Genomic DNA, 22,215 nt, shown 5'->3' on the forward strand with positions numbered 1-22,215 from the left:
AGCACAGCTCTGCAATGGAGTAAGAACCTAGAAGAAGGGCAGTTTGGTTAAGATGTTGAGGGAACCAGTGATGATGAAAATGCTGAGATGGCCAAGGCAGTATATCAATGAAGCAGACAGGCCTGAGAAACCCTGTTAGTGTCTAAATTTGAGGATGAATAACCTTTTGCATTAGCATCTACACATCAGTGATGGGTGCAGAGGTATTCCTCCATTAAAAGAATGCTTGCTTTTTACCTTTAAAATGTTAAAATACTTTGTTGTCGTTAATTGTAAACTGGTCTGTTCCCTTGGCACAAATAATGTTCTAATCAGTTTGCAGGCCAGAGTATCAGTGTGGAGTTAGATAGAATTACATGGGAGCTGCATTTATGTGATTCACACATCATTTTGCAAGAGACATTCATCTGTTACAGAAATAGAGGGCCTGAGCTATATCAATTTAACTCTCAGAACCCAAATATCTGTATTAAGTTCCTGTTTTCCAGCGGTTATTTTCCTTCTAGAGGCAGTAGTTAATTCTTATCCTCTGGAGCAGTGCAAAGAGGACTATGTGTGAGAGCATGTGCATGAATAATCAAAGTAGTCTGCAAGGAAAATGTAGATAGTTAGAAGCCTTAACTGATTGAAAGACACCACCGGACTGTTGTACCAAGTGCTATATTTGTGTCAAGTTCGACAGAAGGATACCCTTGTGTCCAAAGTGACTTCAGCATTTTAATCTTTTCCGACTAGTAATCCTGATGCCATTTGATGACAGGGGTAGTAGCAGTGCTAGAGGAAGCCTGCTTCATTAGATGACTTTGGTGAGCAACTTCTGATAGTCTGGCGTCCAGATGATTCTGTGCTGGACTGTGAGTAACCGGTTACTCGCAATGTAGTATGGGAAAGTTGAATGTTAAAGTGTCCTGAATGAAGGTATTGGCAAAAACAGTGAAGCATTTTATGATGTCTGTACTTGAGCTGCCTGAGGTGCTCATATTAAAGCCATTTTTTCTAATTGTGTTTTGTTTCCATACAAATGTTTCATGAAAAGTTACCAGATATGAACATTCTCCTACATGTGAAAAGAAGTCAGTGAGCTGCTGAGTGTTGGAGCTCCTTTTTATTGCTTTAAGTGTAAACTTTGGCAGATGTGTGAGAAGTAATACCATTGTGGTGCAAGTGGGTTGGTAGCTGCAATGAAATTTGCACGAGAAACATCTGATAGTGATGCCTGCCATGTTTACAGTCCTCTGCAGTAGCAACTTGACAATGCTAATGTGTACTTACAGGGGCATGAAGCATGGAGTAGATAGTAGTACATACCTTAAGAGTGGAGCAGATCACTCTTCCTCTTGTGGCACAGGAGTCAGGTGTTTGAGCCATGAATAATTGCTGACCTCTGTTGCCACCTTTGCCATGGCTTCTTTCATCAGTTTCATTGGCCTCCTGTTACAATCCCAAGAAAACAAAATTGCCGTTACTTCTGGGCAGCTTTTAGGAGAATCTCTCAAGCTGTATTGTTAAAAGGTGGCTCCACTTTTTGCCTGGTCTCTGATATCTCTAGGGAGGGTGGGGATGATGAGCAGAGGTTAAGGATGCTACTGGATTGCAGAGAGTGCAACACAGTCTGGAAGTCTTTTAAATATAGTGCCCAGAAAGTCCTGTCTGGGAACAGAATTCCTGAATCTCTGCCATATAATTTGGCAGTTTATCAATGCACATATATATAATGAGCTGAGAAGAACATATTTGCACAAGAAAAGCCAACTGGACCCTGAGTGGAAATATCTGCCACTTTTATTGTCTCCTCCACACTTAATCTTGAACAAACAAAATTCTACCTTTTTGGAACTGAGTTTGTGAAGTTAAATTTGTACTTGATACTTACAATTTACTCTTCATTTAATGTCATTTGTTTTAAAATCATCTGATTAAATATTTTTAAAACACTGATTTTGCATTTTTCCTCTGGCACTTTACTCAATTGGAATTGCTGAATATTTTGCATTCTTTGTTAAAATGTGTGAAAGTGGTCATGTTTGGATTATCGATAACCTCTACATTGCTACAAAATCAGTGAGCAGATGGAATGAGATGAGAATTTTTAGCTATCGGTGAACATTATTTTCATGAAATAATTTAATGGTGCACAAATTGCATTGAATTGCCTAGATGATAAGTCATCTCAAAATAAATTGAATGATTGATTGATCACTTGTTACTCAGTAAGTTTATGCAGTGTAATATTGCTATTTCACCAGGCCAGCTGTCTTACAACAAGAGCCTGCAGTGAACTTCAGTTACAGTGCTTTTTTGTTCAATCATGGGTTGTGGATGTCTCTGACTGGCTATCATTGATTGCCTGTCCCTAGTTGCCTTTAGAAGATGGGGGTGAGTTGCTTTCTTGAACTGCAGCAGTTCAGTGAATGGTGATATACTTCTAAGTCAGGATGATGAGTACCTTGATGGTGAACTTGTCAGTGGTGGTCTTGGGCTTCTAGATGGAAGTGGTTATGGGTTTGCAAAGTGCTGTTTAAGAATCTTTGGACAGTTTCGGCGGTGCATTATGTAAATGGCACACTGCTGCTACCAAACATCGGTGGTGGCGAAAGTGGATGTGGTGCCAATCAAAAATGTTACTTTGTCCTGGATAGCCATGACGTGGAGGTGCCAGCGTTGGACCGGAGTGGACAAAGTTAAAAATCACACAACACCAGGTTATAGTCCAACAGATTTATTTAGAAGTACTAGCTTTCGGAGCGCTGCTCCTTCATCAGGTCATTCACCTGAGCTGCACCTATCCAGGCAAGTAGGGAGTATTCCTTCGCGCTTCTGACTTATGTCTTGTAGATGCTGGACAAGCTTTGGGGAGTCAGGAGGTGAGTTTCTCACTGCAGGATTCCGAGCCTCTGACCTGCTCTTGTAACCACTGTTTTTATGGCAAATGCAGTTGGGTTTCTCAGGATGTTGGTGGTTGGGGATTCAGTGTTGGTAGAGCCATTGCATGTCAAAGGGTGGTGGTTAGGTTGTCTCTTATTGGACGTGACGATTGCCTGGCATTTCTGTGGTGCTAATGATACTAGTCACTTTTCAGCAAAAGCCTGGATATTGTCCAGATCTTGTTGCATTTGAACGTGGACAACCTTAGTATCTGAGGAGTCATGAGTGAGGCTGAACATTTGTGCAATCATTGATGATCATTCCCACTTCTGACTTTATGATAGAGGGGAAAGTCATTGATAAAGTGAGTGAAGGTGTTTGGGCCTAGCACACTGCCCTGAGGAACTTCTGCAGAGATTGCCTGACCTCCAACAATCCCAAACATCTTCCCCTCCTGTTAGTGGATGCAAGAAGTCTTGTGAGAGCAGGTGAAGGAGAGTGACCATTAATAGCCAATAGACAATAGGTGCAGGAGTAGGCCATTCTGCCCTTCGAGCCTGCACCACCATTCAATATGATCATGGCTGATCATCCTTAATCAGTATCCTGTTCCTGCCTTAACCCTTGATTCCGCAATCCTTGAGAGCTCTATCCGACTCTTTCTTAAATGAATCCAGAGACTGGGCCTCCAATGCCCTCTGTGGCAGAGCATTCCACACAGCCACCACTCTCTGGGTGAAGAAGTTTCTCCTCCTCTCTGTCCTAAATGGTCTACCCCGTATTTTTAAGCTGTGTCCTCTGATTCGGCACTCACCCATCAACGGAAACATTAAGATAAGGTTCACTTAGTAGGCTGCTCTGGAAGCTTAGATTACATGGAATCCAGGGCAAGCTGGCAAATTGGATCCAAAATTCCCTTAATGGTAGGTAGCAGAGAGTAATAGTGGAAGGATGCTGGAGGCCTGTGACTATTGGAGTGCCTCAGGGGTTGCTGGGCCCATTGCTGTTTGTTATCTATATCACTGATTTGGATGAGAATGTGCAAGGCACGATTGGTACGTTTGCTGATGACACTAAAATACGCGCTATCATGGACAGTGAGGAAGGTTATCAGAAATTGCAGCAGGACCTTGATCAGCTGGGGAAGTGGGCCGAGAAATGGCAAATAGAGTTTAATATGGATAAGTATGAGGTCTTACATTTTGGAAAATCATTTCAAGGTAGGAGTTTAAGATGAATGGTAGGGTTTTAAGGAGTGTAGTGGAACAGAGGGATTTTGGAGTTCAGGTTCACAGTTCTCTGAAAGTGGAGTCACAGGTAGACAGGGCAGTGAAGAAGACTTCTGGCACATTGGCCTTCGTCAGTCAGGGAAGTTGAGAAGTTATATTGCAGTCATACAGGACGTTGGTGAGGCTGCACTTGGAGTATTGTGCTCAGTTTTGGTCACCTTGTTATAGGAAGGATGTTATTAAACTGGAAAGAGTGATGAATAAATTTACAAGGATGTTGCCTGGACTTAATGATCTGAGTTATAGGGAGAGCTTGGACAAGCTAGGACTTTTCTCTTTGGAGCCTAGGAGACTATGGGGGGACTTTATAGAGGTGTTTAAAATGGTGAGAGACACGGATAGGGTGAATGTACTCAGTCTATTTCCCAGGATTTGTGAATCGAGGACTAGAGGACATTAATTTTAGGTTAGAGGGGAAAGAATAAAAGGGAACCTGTGGGGCAACTTTTTTACTCAGAGGGTGGTAAGCATATGGAATGAGCTGCCAGTGGAAGTGGTTGAGGCACATACATTAAACAACATTTAAAAGGCACTTGGACAAAGACATGGATAGGAAAGGTTTAGAAAAAATGTAGGTCAAGTGTAGGGAAATGGAGTTAGCATGGATGGATATTTTGTTCGGCATGGACCAATTTGGGTCTAGGGACCTGTCTCCTTGCTGCAGGACTCTCTTTCTGCCTTGAGGATAATAATCACAAAATGTCAGCTCCTAATCCCTCTTGTTGTCTCAACAACCCTTTTAGGAAGCTGTGTTCTACAACATTATTCTTCTGCCGAAGGTGATTTTGAAGGGTGATTCTGCATGGAAAGCCTCCTCTGTCTTTAATGATGTTAGAGCTAAACTCATAGCAAGGATTTTCAACACATTCTGTTGAAACAGAGAAACCTGGAAAAAACTAGAGCATCGGATTTTTCTATAAAGTGTTTTGTATTTTTGTGCTAAATTTGGCAAGTTGTCATCTCTGCTCCACATATCGCACATGTGTTCAGGACTCTGGGGGGTTTGATTTCACAGTTTCTGAATCTGAAGCGAAGAGCTCCATTTTTTTTTAAAAGCACCATTTTCTGAAGGATTGGCCTGTAAGAAAATTGATGCACATGATGTGTCAAGATGGGACCACTTGCTGAGTTGTGGGAAGATGCTGCAGTGTTTAAAATCCTTCTGCTCGGTTTTCATTTTTAATCTTTTAAATTGCAGTATGAAAGGATAGCTAGCATTGTTTAGTATCAAATTATATTTGGCTTATTACTTGTATAACCTGTGGTTTTATCTAAACTTTTGAAATTTGCTTCTGATGTCAACGAAATGCAGGCTCAGTACTGTAGGAGTATTGGAACAGCAAAACTCTAGTATCCAGAGCACCTGGGGTGCAAAGACATTGGTCGATAGTGACTGTACATCGTGACAATTTATATATTTTTAATAGTCTGTTCATGACTAATTGAAGGAATAAATTAGCTTATTGATTGGTAAGTAAGCAGAACATCTAGCAAAGTTCTTTTAAATTATTGAGATTCGGGCATGAGGTTTATCAAGGTCTTTCGCCCTTTGCATTTGAATTTCTATGTTCTCATACTTATGAAGAAAATTTGTACTGGCATTTGAAACTGCAAATTTATGGTGTAATTAAGCCTGTTTTTGGAAACTCAGCTTTGAGAGCCCATTTTCTGCATTTCCACTGAAGATTCCATCAGCAGGATTGCTCTTTCCAGACAAGACGATTACGCAAACTATAATCACTTGCACAGTGTTTACATAGATATCAAAATTCAAAGCTTACTCAGATCGCTGTCTAGTTTTTCTGACAAAATGCTAAATTTGTTGAGTGAATGCCCACAATTTATTTTAATTAGAATCAAACATTTGTTGAATCATAATTTTTTCAGGCATATTTTGGAAAAATTTAATGGCAAGTGTAAAAGATTTATACAAATAAAAATTGCACTGTTCACAGGGTGTATCAGTAATGTCACTGGACTAGTAAATAAGAGGCTCATTAATACTATAGGGACATGGGTTCAAATCCTGCCATGGTAGTTGGTAGTACTTGAAGTCGGTTAATAAATATGGAGTTGAAAGCTTGTTTCAGTGCTTGTGACATTGCAGTTGTCTTCATATGTCTAATATCCTTTTGGGAAGGAAATCTGCCATCCCTTGCTTATCAGGTCTATATGTGACTCCAGACTCTCAGCAAAGCTGTTGACCCTTAATTGCCCTCTGAAATACCTGAACAAGCCACTCAATCAAGGACAATAAGGGATAGGCAGCAAATGCTGATCCTGTCAGTGATACCCACAACCTATGAAAAATTAATGAAAATTCAACTAAACCTGTGTTGAGTAAACTATTTGGCTAGGGTAATGGATGCAGGGGAGAAGAGATGTCAATTTTTTAGGAATCAATAACTTCAATAAACAAAGTTTCTATTCAGAGCTGAAAATGTGTTGCTGGAAAAGCGCAGCAGGTCAGGCAGCATCCAGGGAACAGGAGAATCGACGTTTCTGAAACGTCGATTCTCCTGTTCCCTGGATGCTGCCTGACCTGCTGCGCTTTTCCAGCAACACATTTTCAGCTCTGATCTCCAGCATCTGCAGACCTCACTTTCTCCTCAAAGTTTCTATTCATACTTCTTTAAAATTGGAAAATACTCACATTTACCATTTAAAATGTAATTGCACAGACTTCTCTATCTAGTTCAAAGTGATTTTCTGAGCATTTTCCTTTTAATTTTCTGCAAATGATTGATTTGATTATTATAACTTGGGCAGCTGATGTGATACTCCATTTTGGTTTGACATTTGTGTGTGGCATGTCCCTAAGATTTATGTATTGATTCATCTTTGTAGATGCCATGCCAAAAGATTTTGAGCAGTACTACGGTCTCACCAAATATGCACTAGGATTGAATGAAATGGAACCTGATGAAAAGTTATACCTGCCACGCACTGATACAAGATTCAGACCTGATCAAAGGTATGTTGTTTAATGAATGCAACACCTCAGTCAGCTTTGTTACTTGTCCAGCACAGGACTCCCAATTGCAAGAAGTTATGATCAAAGTAGACCATTCAGCCCATATTTGTTAATGAATCCAGAGAGTTTCAAAGGTCCATCATTTTTGTAACAAGTTCTTCAAACTACTGTATTTGCAAATTCATTCAATGTGCTGTCAGTGCTGTTTTGCAATGGGTTTCTATAATATGATGTTCAATTCTGGGCACCATGCATTAGGAAAGATGAGATGGCCTTAGTCGAGCGAGAGAAAAATGACAACGGTGTCAGGGATTTCAGTTAGTTAGACAGATTTGTGAGTTTGAGGTTGTTCTTCTTTGAGTTGAGAAGGTTAAGAGGAGATTTGATGAAGGTATTCAAAATCTTGAGCGATCCAACCAGAGAAAAACTGAAACTTATCCCTCCAAACCTTTCCTATTCATGTACTTATCCAAATGTCTTTTAACTATTGTAACTGTATCTGCATCCACCCTTACTCCCAGAATTAGGATCATCCATAAAATTGGATGCACAACTCTGTTCTTTCTTTAGCCATTAATTTGTGAAAAATTGAGACTAGATAACAGATCCGTAGGATCACTTGGCCCACCCATCAATTGAACTCCATGCATATCCTTTATTCCTATGATGTGGCCCTTACTTTTCATCTAATTTCCAATCGTACTCTAAAGGCTACCTCCACTTCAGAGCATTTTACTTTCAATCTGTATCAACCTTATTAAATGCCTTCTGGAAGTTTGTATGGATAACACTCATAAACGCTCCCTTTTACCTTAATCATAATCTTTACAAAAAACAGATTAGACATAACTGGCCCATTCCTGCTTTCTAAATAATGCATATTTGCTCAAGTGCTGAATCACTACGTGATCAATTCAAAACTGTTGAAACTTGCATGTTTGAACATCCCTTTGTGCATGTGTTGTCTACAACATAACATTGGTAGAAAATAGTTACTTCAGTAACTACATAAAACAGTTCCATCAAAAAAAAATACATTTTGTTTATGCCCCAGGAATTGGTAATACACACACCCAAATACACATTCCTCTGTAATTAATCATTACAAATCCATTTTATTTGCACTTGGGTGTATGCCTTGCCTCATCCCATAATTGCCTGAATTCCTACACAATGAAATATTACATGTAACAGCAACCATTCTGTTTGTGAAAGACAAGTAGCATGATTGTGTCCAAGTGGATTTCTTACATTGAATTTAAAGAATTTGTTCTTCTCAGACAAATTATTGTGATAGGCCGTGTTAATAGATGTTATAATGATAGGTTCTAGCAGATAAAGTCCCTCCATAGTAGTAATCTACAATAGACTGGGTTTGTTCACAGATTTTACAATTTTGAAAATCTGGTACCTTTTGAATAAAAGATTTCTTTTTGTTTGATAATGTTAGTGTTTGTGTATCACATTTTCATTTGATTTTCTGCCCACTGTTGTATCTAATATATCAGGAAATTGTTACCAATACCATAATGTTCCCTATATTTTGTTTACATTTGTATTTTGTGTTAAACGTATATGATAGTCTTCACTGTAATTCTTCTGTACATGTGCTGAGTCTATCAATTAAGTCTCAAAAATCAGAATTTAATTTAAGAATGTGTTGGCGTTCTGACAAGTCCATTTTTCATTGGGCAATTAAGTTTGGACAACAAGGTGGTTCTATGTTACTTGAGACACTACTACGTTTTGACACAACAGAAGTAAGAGATGCTTTCTCCTCCTCCCCACCCCGTGCAAAAAAACCCCACCACCTGTCCCGAGCTCTAATACTCACCATTGGAATCAATTAGGTGTTTGATTACAGCCAGGCAAGTGATTGAGGAACTCGTTCTTGAGACAAAATATGACCTTCAGTCTTCCAATGGAACCTGTGACGTGGATTTACTTGATGACAAAGACTAGGAAAGTGTCAGGAACAACAAGAGGAATCCAAATCATTGACTGTCTGTCTGCTTGCAGCCAGACGGGGACTGAAAAAATGCCTCAAAACCCAATGTGTTAAAGTAGCTGCTGATTTTATACTTTTAGTTACCTCTTCACCTTGTAATGGAAATTCTGATGGTAAAGTAAAACTAGCTCCCTAGCTGTTGGCTAAATCAACTTCCAATTGGATTGATTCACGGCACCTGAAATATCCGACATTGTTGCAAGACTGAAATCTGAGTTGGTTGAACTACCTCAGTGTACTAGTCTGGGATTCTAAGTTGGTTGCTGTTTGACCTTCAGAGGGAGTGTGTGATTTCATGTTGAGTTGGCAGCCTGCTTCAGACCCTGTGTCATTGCCTCCAAGTTCCTGGCTGGAAAGAAGCCCACACTTTGCCTGTAAGACAGGAAACTATTATTGGACACTGACCTCCAAGACGTTATAGTTTGCATGAAATGATTTAAACCTGTGGGTTTACCAAAACTTGTAACTTATAACTTCTCTTCTATCCTGTCTTTCTTAATTTCTTGAGTGCTTATGTGTGCGGATGGAGTAGGAAAACAATTTTCCTATGTTTCGTTAATAAGCCCAATCTTGAAGGTGCTTGCTGTGGGTTTATTTTAATAATTGCAATTTGAAAACTAGGGGGACACTGTTCAGCCTACCTCAGAAAGCGATGGGAGTAAAAAGAGAAATGAATAAATCAAGCAATACTTCCATGTCTTGGACTTGAGGGGAAAAGTTATCATAATTTAAATTCATTCCATTTCCCCCTTTGTACCCGACAATTTAGGATGATATGACTACAACTATCGTGAGTGGGAGATCTGAATCTAGACCAGGGTCAAGCAAGGCAGTGAGATTGAAATCATTCATCTCATCATCAAAGATCAACTGGCCTTTGATGTTAATGTTAAATATTGTATATCCAGAAATCACTTTAACCTCCGTCAATGCCAAAATTAAACTGACCACCTTAAGTGTATGTGATCCATAGTTTGGGGATAATGCAGTGTTATGGCTCAGATTGCGCCAGTTTATCAGTCGTTCATGACTTCTTCAATTCTGCATACAGCAACTGTGTTAAAAGCTGTCAAAACAAAACTTATGCAGTACCATACACCCAGTAAGCCAAGAATTCCACCTATATATGTTGTAAGAACATGTTGAGTACTTTTTATACCTTCGCAGCCATCTCTCTCTCTCAAAAGACAGTTGTTAATGAGGTAATCCAACACAGCTGCATCAGATCAGCCTTCCACAATCTACAAGAGCACATGTTTGACAACAAAAATCTTAAGTCACCAAAAGTCATAATGTACATAGCAAATGTCATCACCACACTCCTGTACTGAAGTGAAACACAGACTGTGCATCAGTGATGCATAAGATTGCCAAAGCACTGAATTTCCACACCAATGCCTCTGCCACTTCCCCTGGATTCAATGGAAATCAAAAATGTGCTATTGTCCATCTTGAAGCCAGATCCACAAACACTTGGGCAAATCTGCAAAATCACCTGCAGTGCACTGGCCACTGAGTGGATGCTTGAACACTGTTGTCTTCTTCACGTCCTGATTACTAAATGTTCCAGGAGAAGATAGGAACAGACATATCAAGATGAATTAGGAGTAGGAGTAGGTTCATCAGGCCATCAAGCCTTCTCTACCACATAGTATGAACATGGCAGATCTAACCGTATCCTTAACTCCATGATCTGACAGATCCCAGTTGATATTTGACTCCCCTGTTAGTCAAGAATTTGTCTCCTTCCTTAAATAATGCTGCCGATAACTCTGTCTGTGACAAAAGGTTCCAAAGACTGTCTTAGAGAAAATAATTTTCCTCCTCTCGGTCTCAAATGGGTTATCTCCGGTTCCTCACACAAGGAAATATCCTTTCAGCACCCAACCTGTCCGTTCCGCTCAGGATCCCTTAAATGTTTCAATAAGATCGCCCCTCTTTCATCTAAATTCCAGTAGCTACACATCTAACCTGTCAATTCCTTTTTCTTAATCTCCCCAATCTCAGGAATCAGTTGAATAAACTTACATGAGCTGCTTGAAAAACATTTCCTTTCTTTGTTGACTAGGGAGACCAAATCTGTATATATCCTTCAGATCATTCTCCCTGTATCACTGCAGCAAAGCATCCCTTCTTAAATATTCTATTCCCCTTACAATAAACAACATTTCATTTATCCCCAATCATTTCCTGTACCTTCATTCTAATTTTGATGATTCATGTTCCATGGCATCCAGCTCCCTCTATACCTCAGTGGCCTGCAATCTTTCTCCCTTTAGCTAATCTGCTGCTCACCTATTCTTGCTGAAATAGACAAGTTCACATTTTCCTCCATTCCATCTGCCAAATTCTTGCCCACTCGCTTAACCTATCTATATCCCTTTGCAGACCATAGTGCACTCTTCATAACTTACTTCCCTATCTATCTTTTGCCATCTGCAAATTTAACAACCATGCATTTGGTCCCTTCATCCAAGTCATTGAGAGAAATTGCAAACAGTTGACGACCTAGCACTGATCCCTGTGGCATATCACTTGTTACATCCTGCCAGCTTGAAAATGATTCATTTATTCCAACTGTTTCCTGTTACCTAACAATCCTCTATCTGTGCTAATATGTTACTCCTCGTGATGTGAATTCTTACTTTGTGTAGTAAATTTTGATATGGAACTTTGTCAGATAGAGTCATACGGATGTACAGCAAACAGATCCTTTGATCCAACTCATCCACACAGACCAAATATCCTAAATTAATCTAGTCCCATTTGCCAGCACTTGGCCCATATCCCTCGAAACACTTCCTATCCATATACCCATCCAGATGCCTTTTAAATGTTGTAATTGTACCAGTCTCTACCACTTACTCTGGCAGCTCATTCCATACATGCACCACCCTCTGCGTGAAAAAATTGCCCCTATTAAAGCTTTCCCCTCTCACCTTAAATCTATGCCTCTAGTTCTGGACTCCCCCATCCTAAGGAAAAGACCTTATGTATTTATTCAGAAATGCTTTCAAGAAAGCTAAGTACAGCACATCCACAGGTAGACCTTTATTCATCTTGTCATTTCGTCGAAGAACTCCAGTAAATTAGTCAATCACAAATTTGCTGTCACACTGTCTGATTAGATCAGGATGTAAAGAACATTTTAATATAGTCTCCTTAATAACATTTCTCTAGCATTGCCAGATGGTGAGGTCACTCGTCTAGTTTCCTGCTTTCTGTGTCCCTCATTATTTGAATAAAGGAATCTCCAGAATTTTAAATTAAAACCAATGTACCTACTATTTCAGCACGTATTTCATTTAAACTTTGGCAATGACCTCCTGGGTCTTGTCAGGTTTTAGGTGTTAGGTGTATCCTTGGTATTTTTTTCTCGTGATTGTAATTGATTTATTTCGTCATTTGCAATAAGATTTTAAAGGGACTTGAAGGGCAACTTTTTCTCACACAGGGTAGTGAATATATGGAACAAGCTGACAGAAGAGGTGCTGGAGGCAGGTACAATTATAACATTTAAAAGGATTCTGGATGGGTACATAATTTGGAAGAGTTATAAGGGATACAGACCAAATGTGGTCAAATGAGACTAGGTCAGATTGGGATATATTGTCGGTGTGGACAAGTTGGACTGAAGGGTCTGTTTCTGTGCTGTATAACTCTGACTCTATTCATTCCTCTGTCTCACTCTCTAGAGGACCAACAGTCATTTCGTGTTTTATTTTTCCATTACAAATACCTTTAGAAACTCATACTTTCAGTCTATATTTCTAGCTAGCTGTCTGTGCACTAATTTCTCCCTCCTTATTAATATTTTATTAATATCCTTTCTATCCTGTTTCTTAGATTCTGTCAAATCTTCAGACCTGTCACTTATCTGGCACTTCATTGCATGTTTTTTTTTCCAATTTCATACTGTCTTCAACTTCCTTTATTAGCCACAGAGGATGCATTCTTCCCTCAAAATTTTCTTTCTCACTGAAATGTAACTTTTCTAAGTACACTGAAATAGCTCATTAGATGCCTGCAATTGAACCTCTACTGAGCTCTCTCTAAATCTAATTTACCAGTTCACATTTGGCAGCTTTGTTTGCATGTTGTCATATTTGCCCATAGTTAAGATTAAACTGCTTAACCTAGGTTTACAACAGGAGACTAGAAGAACACAGCAAGTCAGGCAGCATTAGGAGGTGGCGAAGTCAACGTTGATTTCACCTCCTGATACTGCTTGGCTTGCTATGTTGTTCCAGCCAGGTAAAAACAATGACTGCAGATGCTGGAAACCAGATTCTGGATTAGTGGTGCTGGAAGAGCACAGCAATTCAGGCAGCATCCGAGGACAGGCAAAATCGACGTTTCGGGCAAAAGCCCTTCATCAGGAGCCTTCCACATCCATCAAAGTTTTACCTGCACATCCACTAATATCATCTATTGTATCCGTTGCTCCCGATGCGGTCTCCTCTACATTGGGGAGACTGGGCGCCTCCAAGCAGAGCGCTTTAGGGAACATCTCAGAGACACCCGCATCAATCAACCAAATCGCCCTGTGACTCAACATTTCAACTCCCCCTCCCACTCTGCCGAGGATATGGAGGTGCTGGGCCTCCTCCACCGCCGCTCCCTCACCACCAGACGCCTGGAGGAAGAACGCCTCATCTTCCGCCTCGGAACACTTCAACCCCAGGGCATCAATGTGGATTTCAACAGTTTCCTCATTTCCCCTTCCCCCACCTCATCCTAGTTTCTAACCTCCAGCAACTCGACTTGTCCGGACTTGTCCGACCTGCCCAGCTCCTTTTCCACCTATCCACTCCACCCTCTCTTCCCTGACCTATCACCTTCATCTCCTTCCCCACTGACCTATTGTACTCTATGCTACTCTCTCCCCACCCCCACCCTCCTCTAGTTTATCTCTCCATGCTTCAGGCTCTCTGCCTTTATTCCTGATGAAGGGCTTTTGCCCGAAACGTCGATTTTGCCTGTCCTCGGATGCTGCCTGAATTGCTGTGCTCTTCCAGCACCACTAATCCAGAATGTTGTTCCAGCCTCCTACCTATCTAAATTGGACTCCAGCATCTGCAGTTTTTTTGTCTCAACCTAGGTCTCGTTTTCTCTCCCTAAAATTGAATGTGATACTCAATCATGTTATGATCACTGCTACCTAAGGGCACCTTCATTATGAGGCCATGAGTAAATTCTGTCTCATTGCCCATTGAGATCTAGCATAGCCTGTTTTCTGCGTGACTCCAGAATATGCTGCTTTAAGAAACTGTCCCAGAAAACTCCATGAACTAATCATCCAAACTACATTTCCCAATCCGATTTATCCAGTGCCAATCTCCATGAAGATTCCAATCACCCAAGAGTTTCTTATCACATCCGACAGTCTGTTTATTGTTCAGGTCCTATAAATGATTCCCATGGGTAAATTCTGGCATTTACAACTCCTGGCATTTACAACTCCTCATCTCTACGCAAACTGATTATATATCTTGAGCTTCTGAAATAGTCACCTCTCTGTGTTGTGTCAGTATCATCCTGAATTAACAGAGCTATCCTTCCAACTTTAAGTAGTAGCTGTCCTTCATTAATGTCATTTACCACTGAAGTTTCAGGTCCCAATCTTTCGTGTTATTGCAACCAGGTCTTTGTAATGGCTATCAGATCAAACGTGTTTATTTCTATTCACACTTTTTATTCATCTGTTTAGTTATGAATTTTATGTATATTCAAATAAAAAGCCTTGAGTTTTGTCTTTTTATTATTTGTAACCTCTATCCTTGTCTGCTGGTGCACTCTTAGGTTTGTTCACTGTGTCCCTTCCTGCAGCTCCTTGATTATCATTTCCCTTATTAATAACTTTGCTCTCTTGTCTTGTCTTCTGTTATTTTATCACATCTTCCAAAATTTGATCCTTTACCCATCCTTTACTTAGTTTACAGAATTCTGTATCATCCTAGTTCTATAATTGACCAGAATATTGGTCTTAGTGTGGCCCAGATGAAGACCATCCCAATGATCCAGCTCCCAAATTCCCCATTACTGGTGTTGTGTCCGATGAGTTAAAACTCTGTTTTTCCACACTCATTTCTAAATGACACTCGTAGATGTATAGTCTTGGTTACCTGTGCCAATCTGTTTGTGGCTTAGATTTTTAAAAAAGTTTTGCCTTTTAATTTAAACTTTAGCTGCTCATGCTCCTTCAGCAGAACCGCTCTTCTAGTTCTACCTATGTCATTAGTACTAGCATGGACCACAATTATTGGATCAACCACCTCCCACTGCAGGTTAATCTCCAGCACAGAGCAGATGTCCGTGGCACTTAGCTAGGAACACAGGCATCTAGCATTTCATGAACAAAGTAAGGACCGCCAATGTTGGAACAGAGTTCGAAAAGTGTGGCGCTGGAAAAGCGCAGCAGGTCAGGCAGCATCCGAAGAACAGGAGAGTTGATGTTTCAGGTATAAGCCCTTCATCAGGAAGGAATCTCATTCTTGACCTACACAGAATGATGCTCGTTCCCTTGACTATACTGTCCTGTACTACCACTACATTCCTATTAACTCGCCCATGATTGAGTGGCTTGCTGTAATGTAGTGCCATGGTCAGTTAGTTTACCCACTCTACAACCATTGTTTTCATCAATACAGGCTACAAGAGCCTCAAACCTTTTGGAAATTTGCAAGGACTGAAGTTCCTCCATTTATACCTTCTGGGTGTGTGTACTGCCTCCCTCCCAGTCATAGCCTCCTGTCTCAGATCGCTTATTAAATCTGAAGGACCTATCTTAAGAGACTGCCTCGTGGAACAAAGCAGGCAGGTAACTTTCTCCCTCGCTGCTATGTCTGTCTGCAATATGACATCCAGGTCAATGATTGAGCTCCTCAAGCCAGAGACTTTGCTGATGTGGACGTCCTGGATCATACTGGCATTCAGAAGCTCCCACATCCTGCAGTTACAATACATCACCTGCCTTGACATCCTTATTTCGATTTTAATTAAGTAATTTCTCTTCTTAATTTATACTTAAACACTTTCATTAAATTTGTCACTGCCAGAAAAAATTACCAGTAATAAAATTGTACAATCATTCATAAATTATACAAGTTTCAAAATTCTGACCAAGAAATCACTTAACTGCTTTGCTGTGATGGCACTCTTGATTCTTGTTCATTCATGCTCATTTCTCCAGATTGACTAGAATATCCCCTCATTGCTCACTGTGCTGTTTTTGAACCTGCTGCCTCTTCTCTTACAAAACACTTTAAAGACATTGTGATGGTCTTTGTGAAGTATGGCACTATTGTCAGTAAGATTTGGGGAAGACATTGCAACCAGTCATTTAAAATTTATCCTCCAACGTACATCACACTGAATTTAATGCCTTAATGATAAGGCAGAGTTGTGGCAGAGATACAAAAAAAATAAATAAAGCAAATCCTGCAGTCCTGATCCCATTGCCTCATGAAGCATCCTGCTCGAAGATTTGTGGTAAAAAATTGTCTGATTCAGGGACATGAAAGCCTACAACAGAGACACATTACTCCCAGAAGGATAACCAATGAACAGGAGAATTGGATGAAGAACATTAGGTGGAATGCCTGCATTTATTGACTCTTTTGAATGTTCTCAAACTGAACTTAGATTGTACAAGATGAATCAATGAAGAGAAATCTTTCAGCATTTTGGCTGGATATTTATCAGAGTGAATCATTTTTAGAAAGTCATTCCATGCAATATCTGGCAATAAGGTCAGTGGAATATATGAAAAGTAGAGCCCAGGTGACCTTAGTATGGGGCTAACAAAGTTTTATTGTTGTATTTCTGTAGTTTAGCTCCACCTTCAGAAACCTCCAAGGAGCATGCTAAACAAAGCTGTGTGACCAGGTTACGATCACAGGTAGCAATTACACAAAACTATCTTAAAAATTGAAAGGAGAAGATCAGAACTAATCAAAATCTCCCATGTGAAAGAATGGATGTCTTTAGTATCTGGTACAAATGGAGTTGTCTTAATTTGAATTTATACTTGATTTGGATTATAAGGCTCCATTTTCTCTCAGACCAGCAGGATGATGATTATAACAATTTGAGGAATTTTTGGGCATATACATACTCGTATGAGAATTTAGTGGCTGAGCTAGTTTATGGTACAATTAGTGGAAAGGTTCCTTGAAACCGAAAGAAGAGAGATATGGACGTACCATAAAATTAGGGTGTAGATTGGCTTTTAGGCCTTTATTAATTTCTCCTATAGTAACAATATCCAGTTTCAATTTGAAACAACTGATTTTGATCTCCAGGTCAGATAGTTCACTTATGTAGTAATTGCCAAAGATACTTATTCTATTAATTCAACATTCTTCCAAAGCTCAGTGCTGTAAGAACTGTTGAAAATCAACTTGTGGCTCTGTGCCTCAGGGATGGGCTGATGCATGATTTGAATGTCTAGGAAAGGACATTGATGTACAGTTAAGAAGCAGCAGCAAGAGAGAGAACCAGGAAGGCAGTAGGTACACGGTGTGGTTAGAGTCATCTTCATTTCCACCAGTTTATGGTTTGTCATGTAAATATGGCCGCTATCTCCCTTTTCTAGTCAAGGGTAAACTCATAAATTCCTCCCATGGTTATTGTGCAACTCAGCTGATATGCCACATACAGGAAAGATGCTCTGCCCATCTTACAACACCTGGACAGTATGCTTCCCTAGAGACAAAAAACTGCAGATGCTGGAATCCAGAGTAAACAGGCAGGAGGCTGGAAGAACACAGCAAGCCAGGCGAGATTTATCATATTTGTTCATATTGGTATTTTTGAGTCCAAGGATGTAGATGTATTGCTCATTAGTGAGAATGTTAAAATTCTCTTTGTACTAAGCCTCCCTCTTTGTATTGCACTGTTTATAATTTTCTCAGGTACAATAATCATTTTGTTCTTGGTAAGCCTTTATTGTCCTTTGTGGGATCAAGTTCAAATAACAACTGAATTTGGTAAAGGGCAAAAATAGCCTCTTATTCAGTAGCACAGCAAGTTTGAGGCAGCAGTATAATCCCAAAATACAGTGATTACAAGAGCCACTTTATCCGTAGTTCTTACATATATTAAAATTCCATTATTATGGTGTTACATTGCTTAATCTATAGTACACAAACATTAGAGCGGCTTCTGACCAGGGAGAAAGGAGATGGGTTAAAATGTTCTAAATGCTGGCTGCTACTTCTGATGGGATTAAGAGTGTCTGTCTGTCCAGTCAGCTTGCATAATTAAGACGTATTAGTCCTTTTTTTTTTAGATTAGATTAGATTACATTACAGTGTGGAAACAGGCCCTTCGGCCCAACAAGTCCACACCGCCCCGCCGAAGCGCAACCCACCCATACCCCTACATTTACCCCTTACCTAACACTACGGGCAATTTAGCATGGCCAATTCACCTGACCTGCACATCTTTGGACTGTGGGAGGAAACCGGAGCACCCGGAGGAAACCCACGCAGACACGGGGAGAACGTGCAAACTCCACACAGTCAGTCGCCTGAGGCGGGCACTGAACCCGCGTCTCAGGCGCTGTGAGGCAGCAGTGCTAACCACTGTGCCACCGTGCCGTGTTTTGTTAAGTTAGTAAATGTTAGTAAAATACTGGGCCTATATGCTGTAAATAAGCTAGACACTTAATAGAAGAATAAAGGATATTAAACTGATTACCACAGCTGGATTGTGAGATTTGTTTACTATTTGTTGGTGTGAGTTTCATTCATTCATGCAATTTCACTTAAAAGCTGTTTTGTCAGTTAGTTTCTTCAAAGGATAATGGCCCAGTTAAAAAGTATTTAACAAGTACATGCTGACTGGGGAAACTGTTTTGTATTCTGTAATCTATTCAGTCCAGGAGATGCTTGGTAAGGGCTGATTAATATGACTATGTTTTGTGTAGACATGATGGTGGGAATGGTATTGTTCTGTATGCTACACTTATTCACAAGTAACAAGGGCTGATAAGGTGTGAAAATGCAGTAATCGGGTTGAAAGGGTTGTTTTAAATCTGGTCTACCTTATGATAGTAAAATATACTGCAGAACCACGGTTTTATGAATGAAACCTTAGTATAGTAGGGAGTTACGAATGAATGAAACGGGAATGTGGTATTCACTTGTGAGTGGGTTAGTGAAGGAGTTATGAATGAATGAACAGGAACTCCGTATTAATGAATATAGCTGGTGAGTGAGTTAACAAAGATAACCTAAAACACAATATCTTCCACTTTGCTAGAATTGATTATTTTGCTACTTTTCGTCCTTTTGAATTGATGGAAACACAACTAAGGAATAATATCATAATGTACAAGTACTTTCCTGAGAGAGTCTTATTATAAAGTGACCCAAAAGATTTAGATCGGACTGATTGGGAACATTCTATCTATGATATGAACTGTGACAATAAAATTGGGATATTCGATTGAGAGGTCTATCGCGTTCAGTTTCAATGTCTGATGTCTAAACCAAAAAGGTTAATTTTCCAACCAACCAAATCCAAGATGTTGCAATGAAATTCTCATTGTGAGTGAAAAGGGCCTATTCACATGGTCTATTGATCATTATCATCCTCATTAGTACTTAATCTTGCCTCAATAATACCCTGGCCAGATAGAAACTAGATGCCAAAAATTCCCGCTATCCACTTGCTCTTTTAGATATCCATCTTGAATACCAGTCACCAGCATCTGTGGGCACACTTCATGGGGAGTTACCAATGCAGCTATGTCCATCAATGTAGGTATCTGACACCAGCATCTCTCTCAGCAATGCTGCCAGGATGCTTTGCAACCAGAGGCATGCATCCATTTCATGGCTTCAACCAGACTGCTCTCCAAGGTCCTCACCAGCTTGCATTGTCAGTGCTCACTTATTTGCACCTACGAGGATGCTCACAGCATTACTGCCTTGCCTTTCCTTCCCTTCTTGCACTGTTCCCTTTCAGCCATTGGTAACAGTGTCACAGGACTTAGACCTTAACTTGACCTTTAGTGAGTCATAAAACCAGACAGGTTGTCAGCAGTTCTTAGTCAATGGGGTGAACATATTGCTGTAGCACTCCGCTTAAGGTACTGCATGTACTTCAAACAAATAGTCACGTCTCAAAGTCTAAGGGGAGTAGTTCTCAGTCAAGTCCAGAGAGACCTCCTTAGCACAGCAAGTTAAGGGCATCATCTGATATCCGTCCAGGAGTTTAGCTATCTGACCATATATGGTCACCATCAGTATCCTTTTAAAGGGAGCAAAGAACTGAATGTCAGACACGGCATATCTATCTTGACATTTTTGTTTTAACCTGGAATAAGACAAAGGGAGGGATTGAATGTAATGAAAATGGCTGCTGCAGCTGTTATTGCTAGTACAAGTGGGGGAAAGGTGATGTGTTCTAGAGGAGTGGTATGCAGCACACAGGGCATACAGGGTCAGATGCCTTGGGGAATTGGGAAGGTGAGACCAAATGTGAGATGTTGCATGTGACAGTGGGAGTGGTAGACTATGAGCATTGGTAGGTTCAGTGGCAGAGATGGTAAGTGTGAGGTAGCAGAGAGATGATGGTACTTACCTTGGCTAACAGAAGAAGGTCATTGACCACCTTGTGACATTGCTCAGCATTCCTTCAGATGGTCAAGACCACACTATAGTAGGTGGCAACCTTGAACCAGACTGGCCATCTAGTCTCAAGGTGCCTATGGCAAATGGACGATTTAGGCTAGCTTTGGATGAGGAGACGGCCGAGGACCCCGGTATCTAGTTAATGAAATGAGTGAGAGATGTTGGAATGAGAAAATTGTGCTCAGCTTTGCAGAGAGAAGCTCTCCAGGAAAATGGCATGTAGATGATTGAAAAATGGCATGTAGGTGATTTCTGGTAAGATGCAGCCCATCATCTCTGTATGCAACAATGGTTCTGTGTCTTTGAAATTTGTTCAGGCTGAAATTGTTATGTTATGAGAATTAATTCCTATTCTTTATGGGGGATCAAATTAGCTCTGTTTAGAAAAAAAATGATTCTTAAACATCTTGGAGAGAATTGGTCACTACCTAAATGTAGCCATGATTGTTGAAGTGCTTGAAGATTGTTATGAATGAACTGAATTATTACAACTATGTAACCCTGCTGACAAATCCACAAAATAATCAATTAACTTGCTTTCCTTTTTACTTTACATTGTGTTGTAATTTTCTCAATACACTTTTATAAACTTCTTCTGTTTTGAAATGTTACCCTAGATGCTTGGAAGAAGGTAACATAGAGGCTGCAGAAGCTCAGAAAGAAAGAATTGAGCAGCTTCAAAGAGAAAGGAGGAGAATTCTTGAAGAAAACAACATGACACATCAACCTCATTTTTTTAGGTATGAGTTTGAGTGTGTGCATGTAAATTACATTTGTATCATTTGTTAATTTATCCTTAGCACTAACAACAAAACATATTATCATGGAATCTCCTCCAATAATTGTTAAAGTGAGGTAATTTTATAATCATGGAAGAATATAGAAGTTTGCTTTTTCCTTGATAACTAAAATTATGCTGTGCATGAACCAACAGGAATTTGTGAAATTTTAATCATAACCAAATGTCAATGGGTAGAAATCTCAACAAATTAACTTGTTCAAGAGAGTTTCAGTCTACTGATTTAATGAAGGTATTTCATTCATTTTAAAGAGGATAGTTAAAGACTTGGTCAGAACATTGGGTAAAGTTAATTCATGTGCACATGAGTAATGCCAAAGTTCATACAGTTTGAACCCAGTTGAGTTGGCCTGAGCTGCACTTCTATATCAAATTATGTCCAAGTTAAAAACTTCAGTTGTAAGAGGAATAATTTGATGTGACCTTATTAATAATATAATCAAAAACCAAGTGTCACCCTTATGATCAAATTACTTATTTACACAAAAATTTGCTATTTTGGATTGTATAGTTAAGAAGTTGGCTCAGCATTTCTATTCTGCACATAAATGATACAATCATCATGAGGTGTTTGAATATAGAAACGTTTATACTGTCTGTTCAAAAACAGTAGTTTGGGTTATTGGGGTGAAGAAAAT

At 39.9% G+C, this 22,215-nt stretch overlaps 1 protein-coding gene across 3 annotated transcripts in view; it reads left to right on the forward strand.

The window, feature by feature from the left end:
• The window catches only part of osbpl3b (oxysterol binding protein-like 3b), a 218,909-nt gene that overhangs the window by 186,773 nt on the left and 9,921 nt on the right, over window positions 1-22,215 (forward strand). For all 3 annotated transcript variants that reach the window (XM_043689591.2, XM_043689590.2, XM_043689594.2), the window contains 2 exons: window positions 7,002-7,128; window positions 21,396-21,518. In XM_043689591.2, the coding sequence (XP_043545526.2) occupies window positions 7,002-7,128; window positions 21,396-21,518 (250 nt within the window). The remainder of the gene's footprint in view (window positions 1-7,001; window positions 7,129-21,395; window positions 21,519-22,215) is intronic.

Source organism: Chiloscyllium plagiosum, unplaced genomic scaffold (genome assembly GCF_037043375.1).
Source record: "Chiloscyllium plagiosum isolate Xiang-an unplaced genomic scaffold, Cpla_swu_hap1 HiC_scaffold_5, whole genome shotgun sequence".
In the NCBI taxonomy this organism is placed as follows: Eukaryota; Metazoa; Chordata; class Chondrichthyes; order Orectolobiformes; family Hemiscylliidae; genus Chiloscyllium; species Chiloscyllium plagiosum.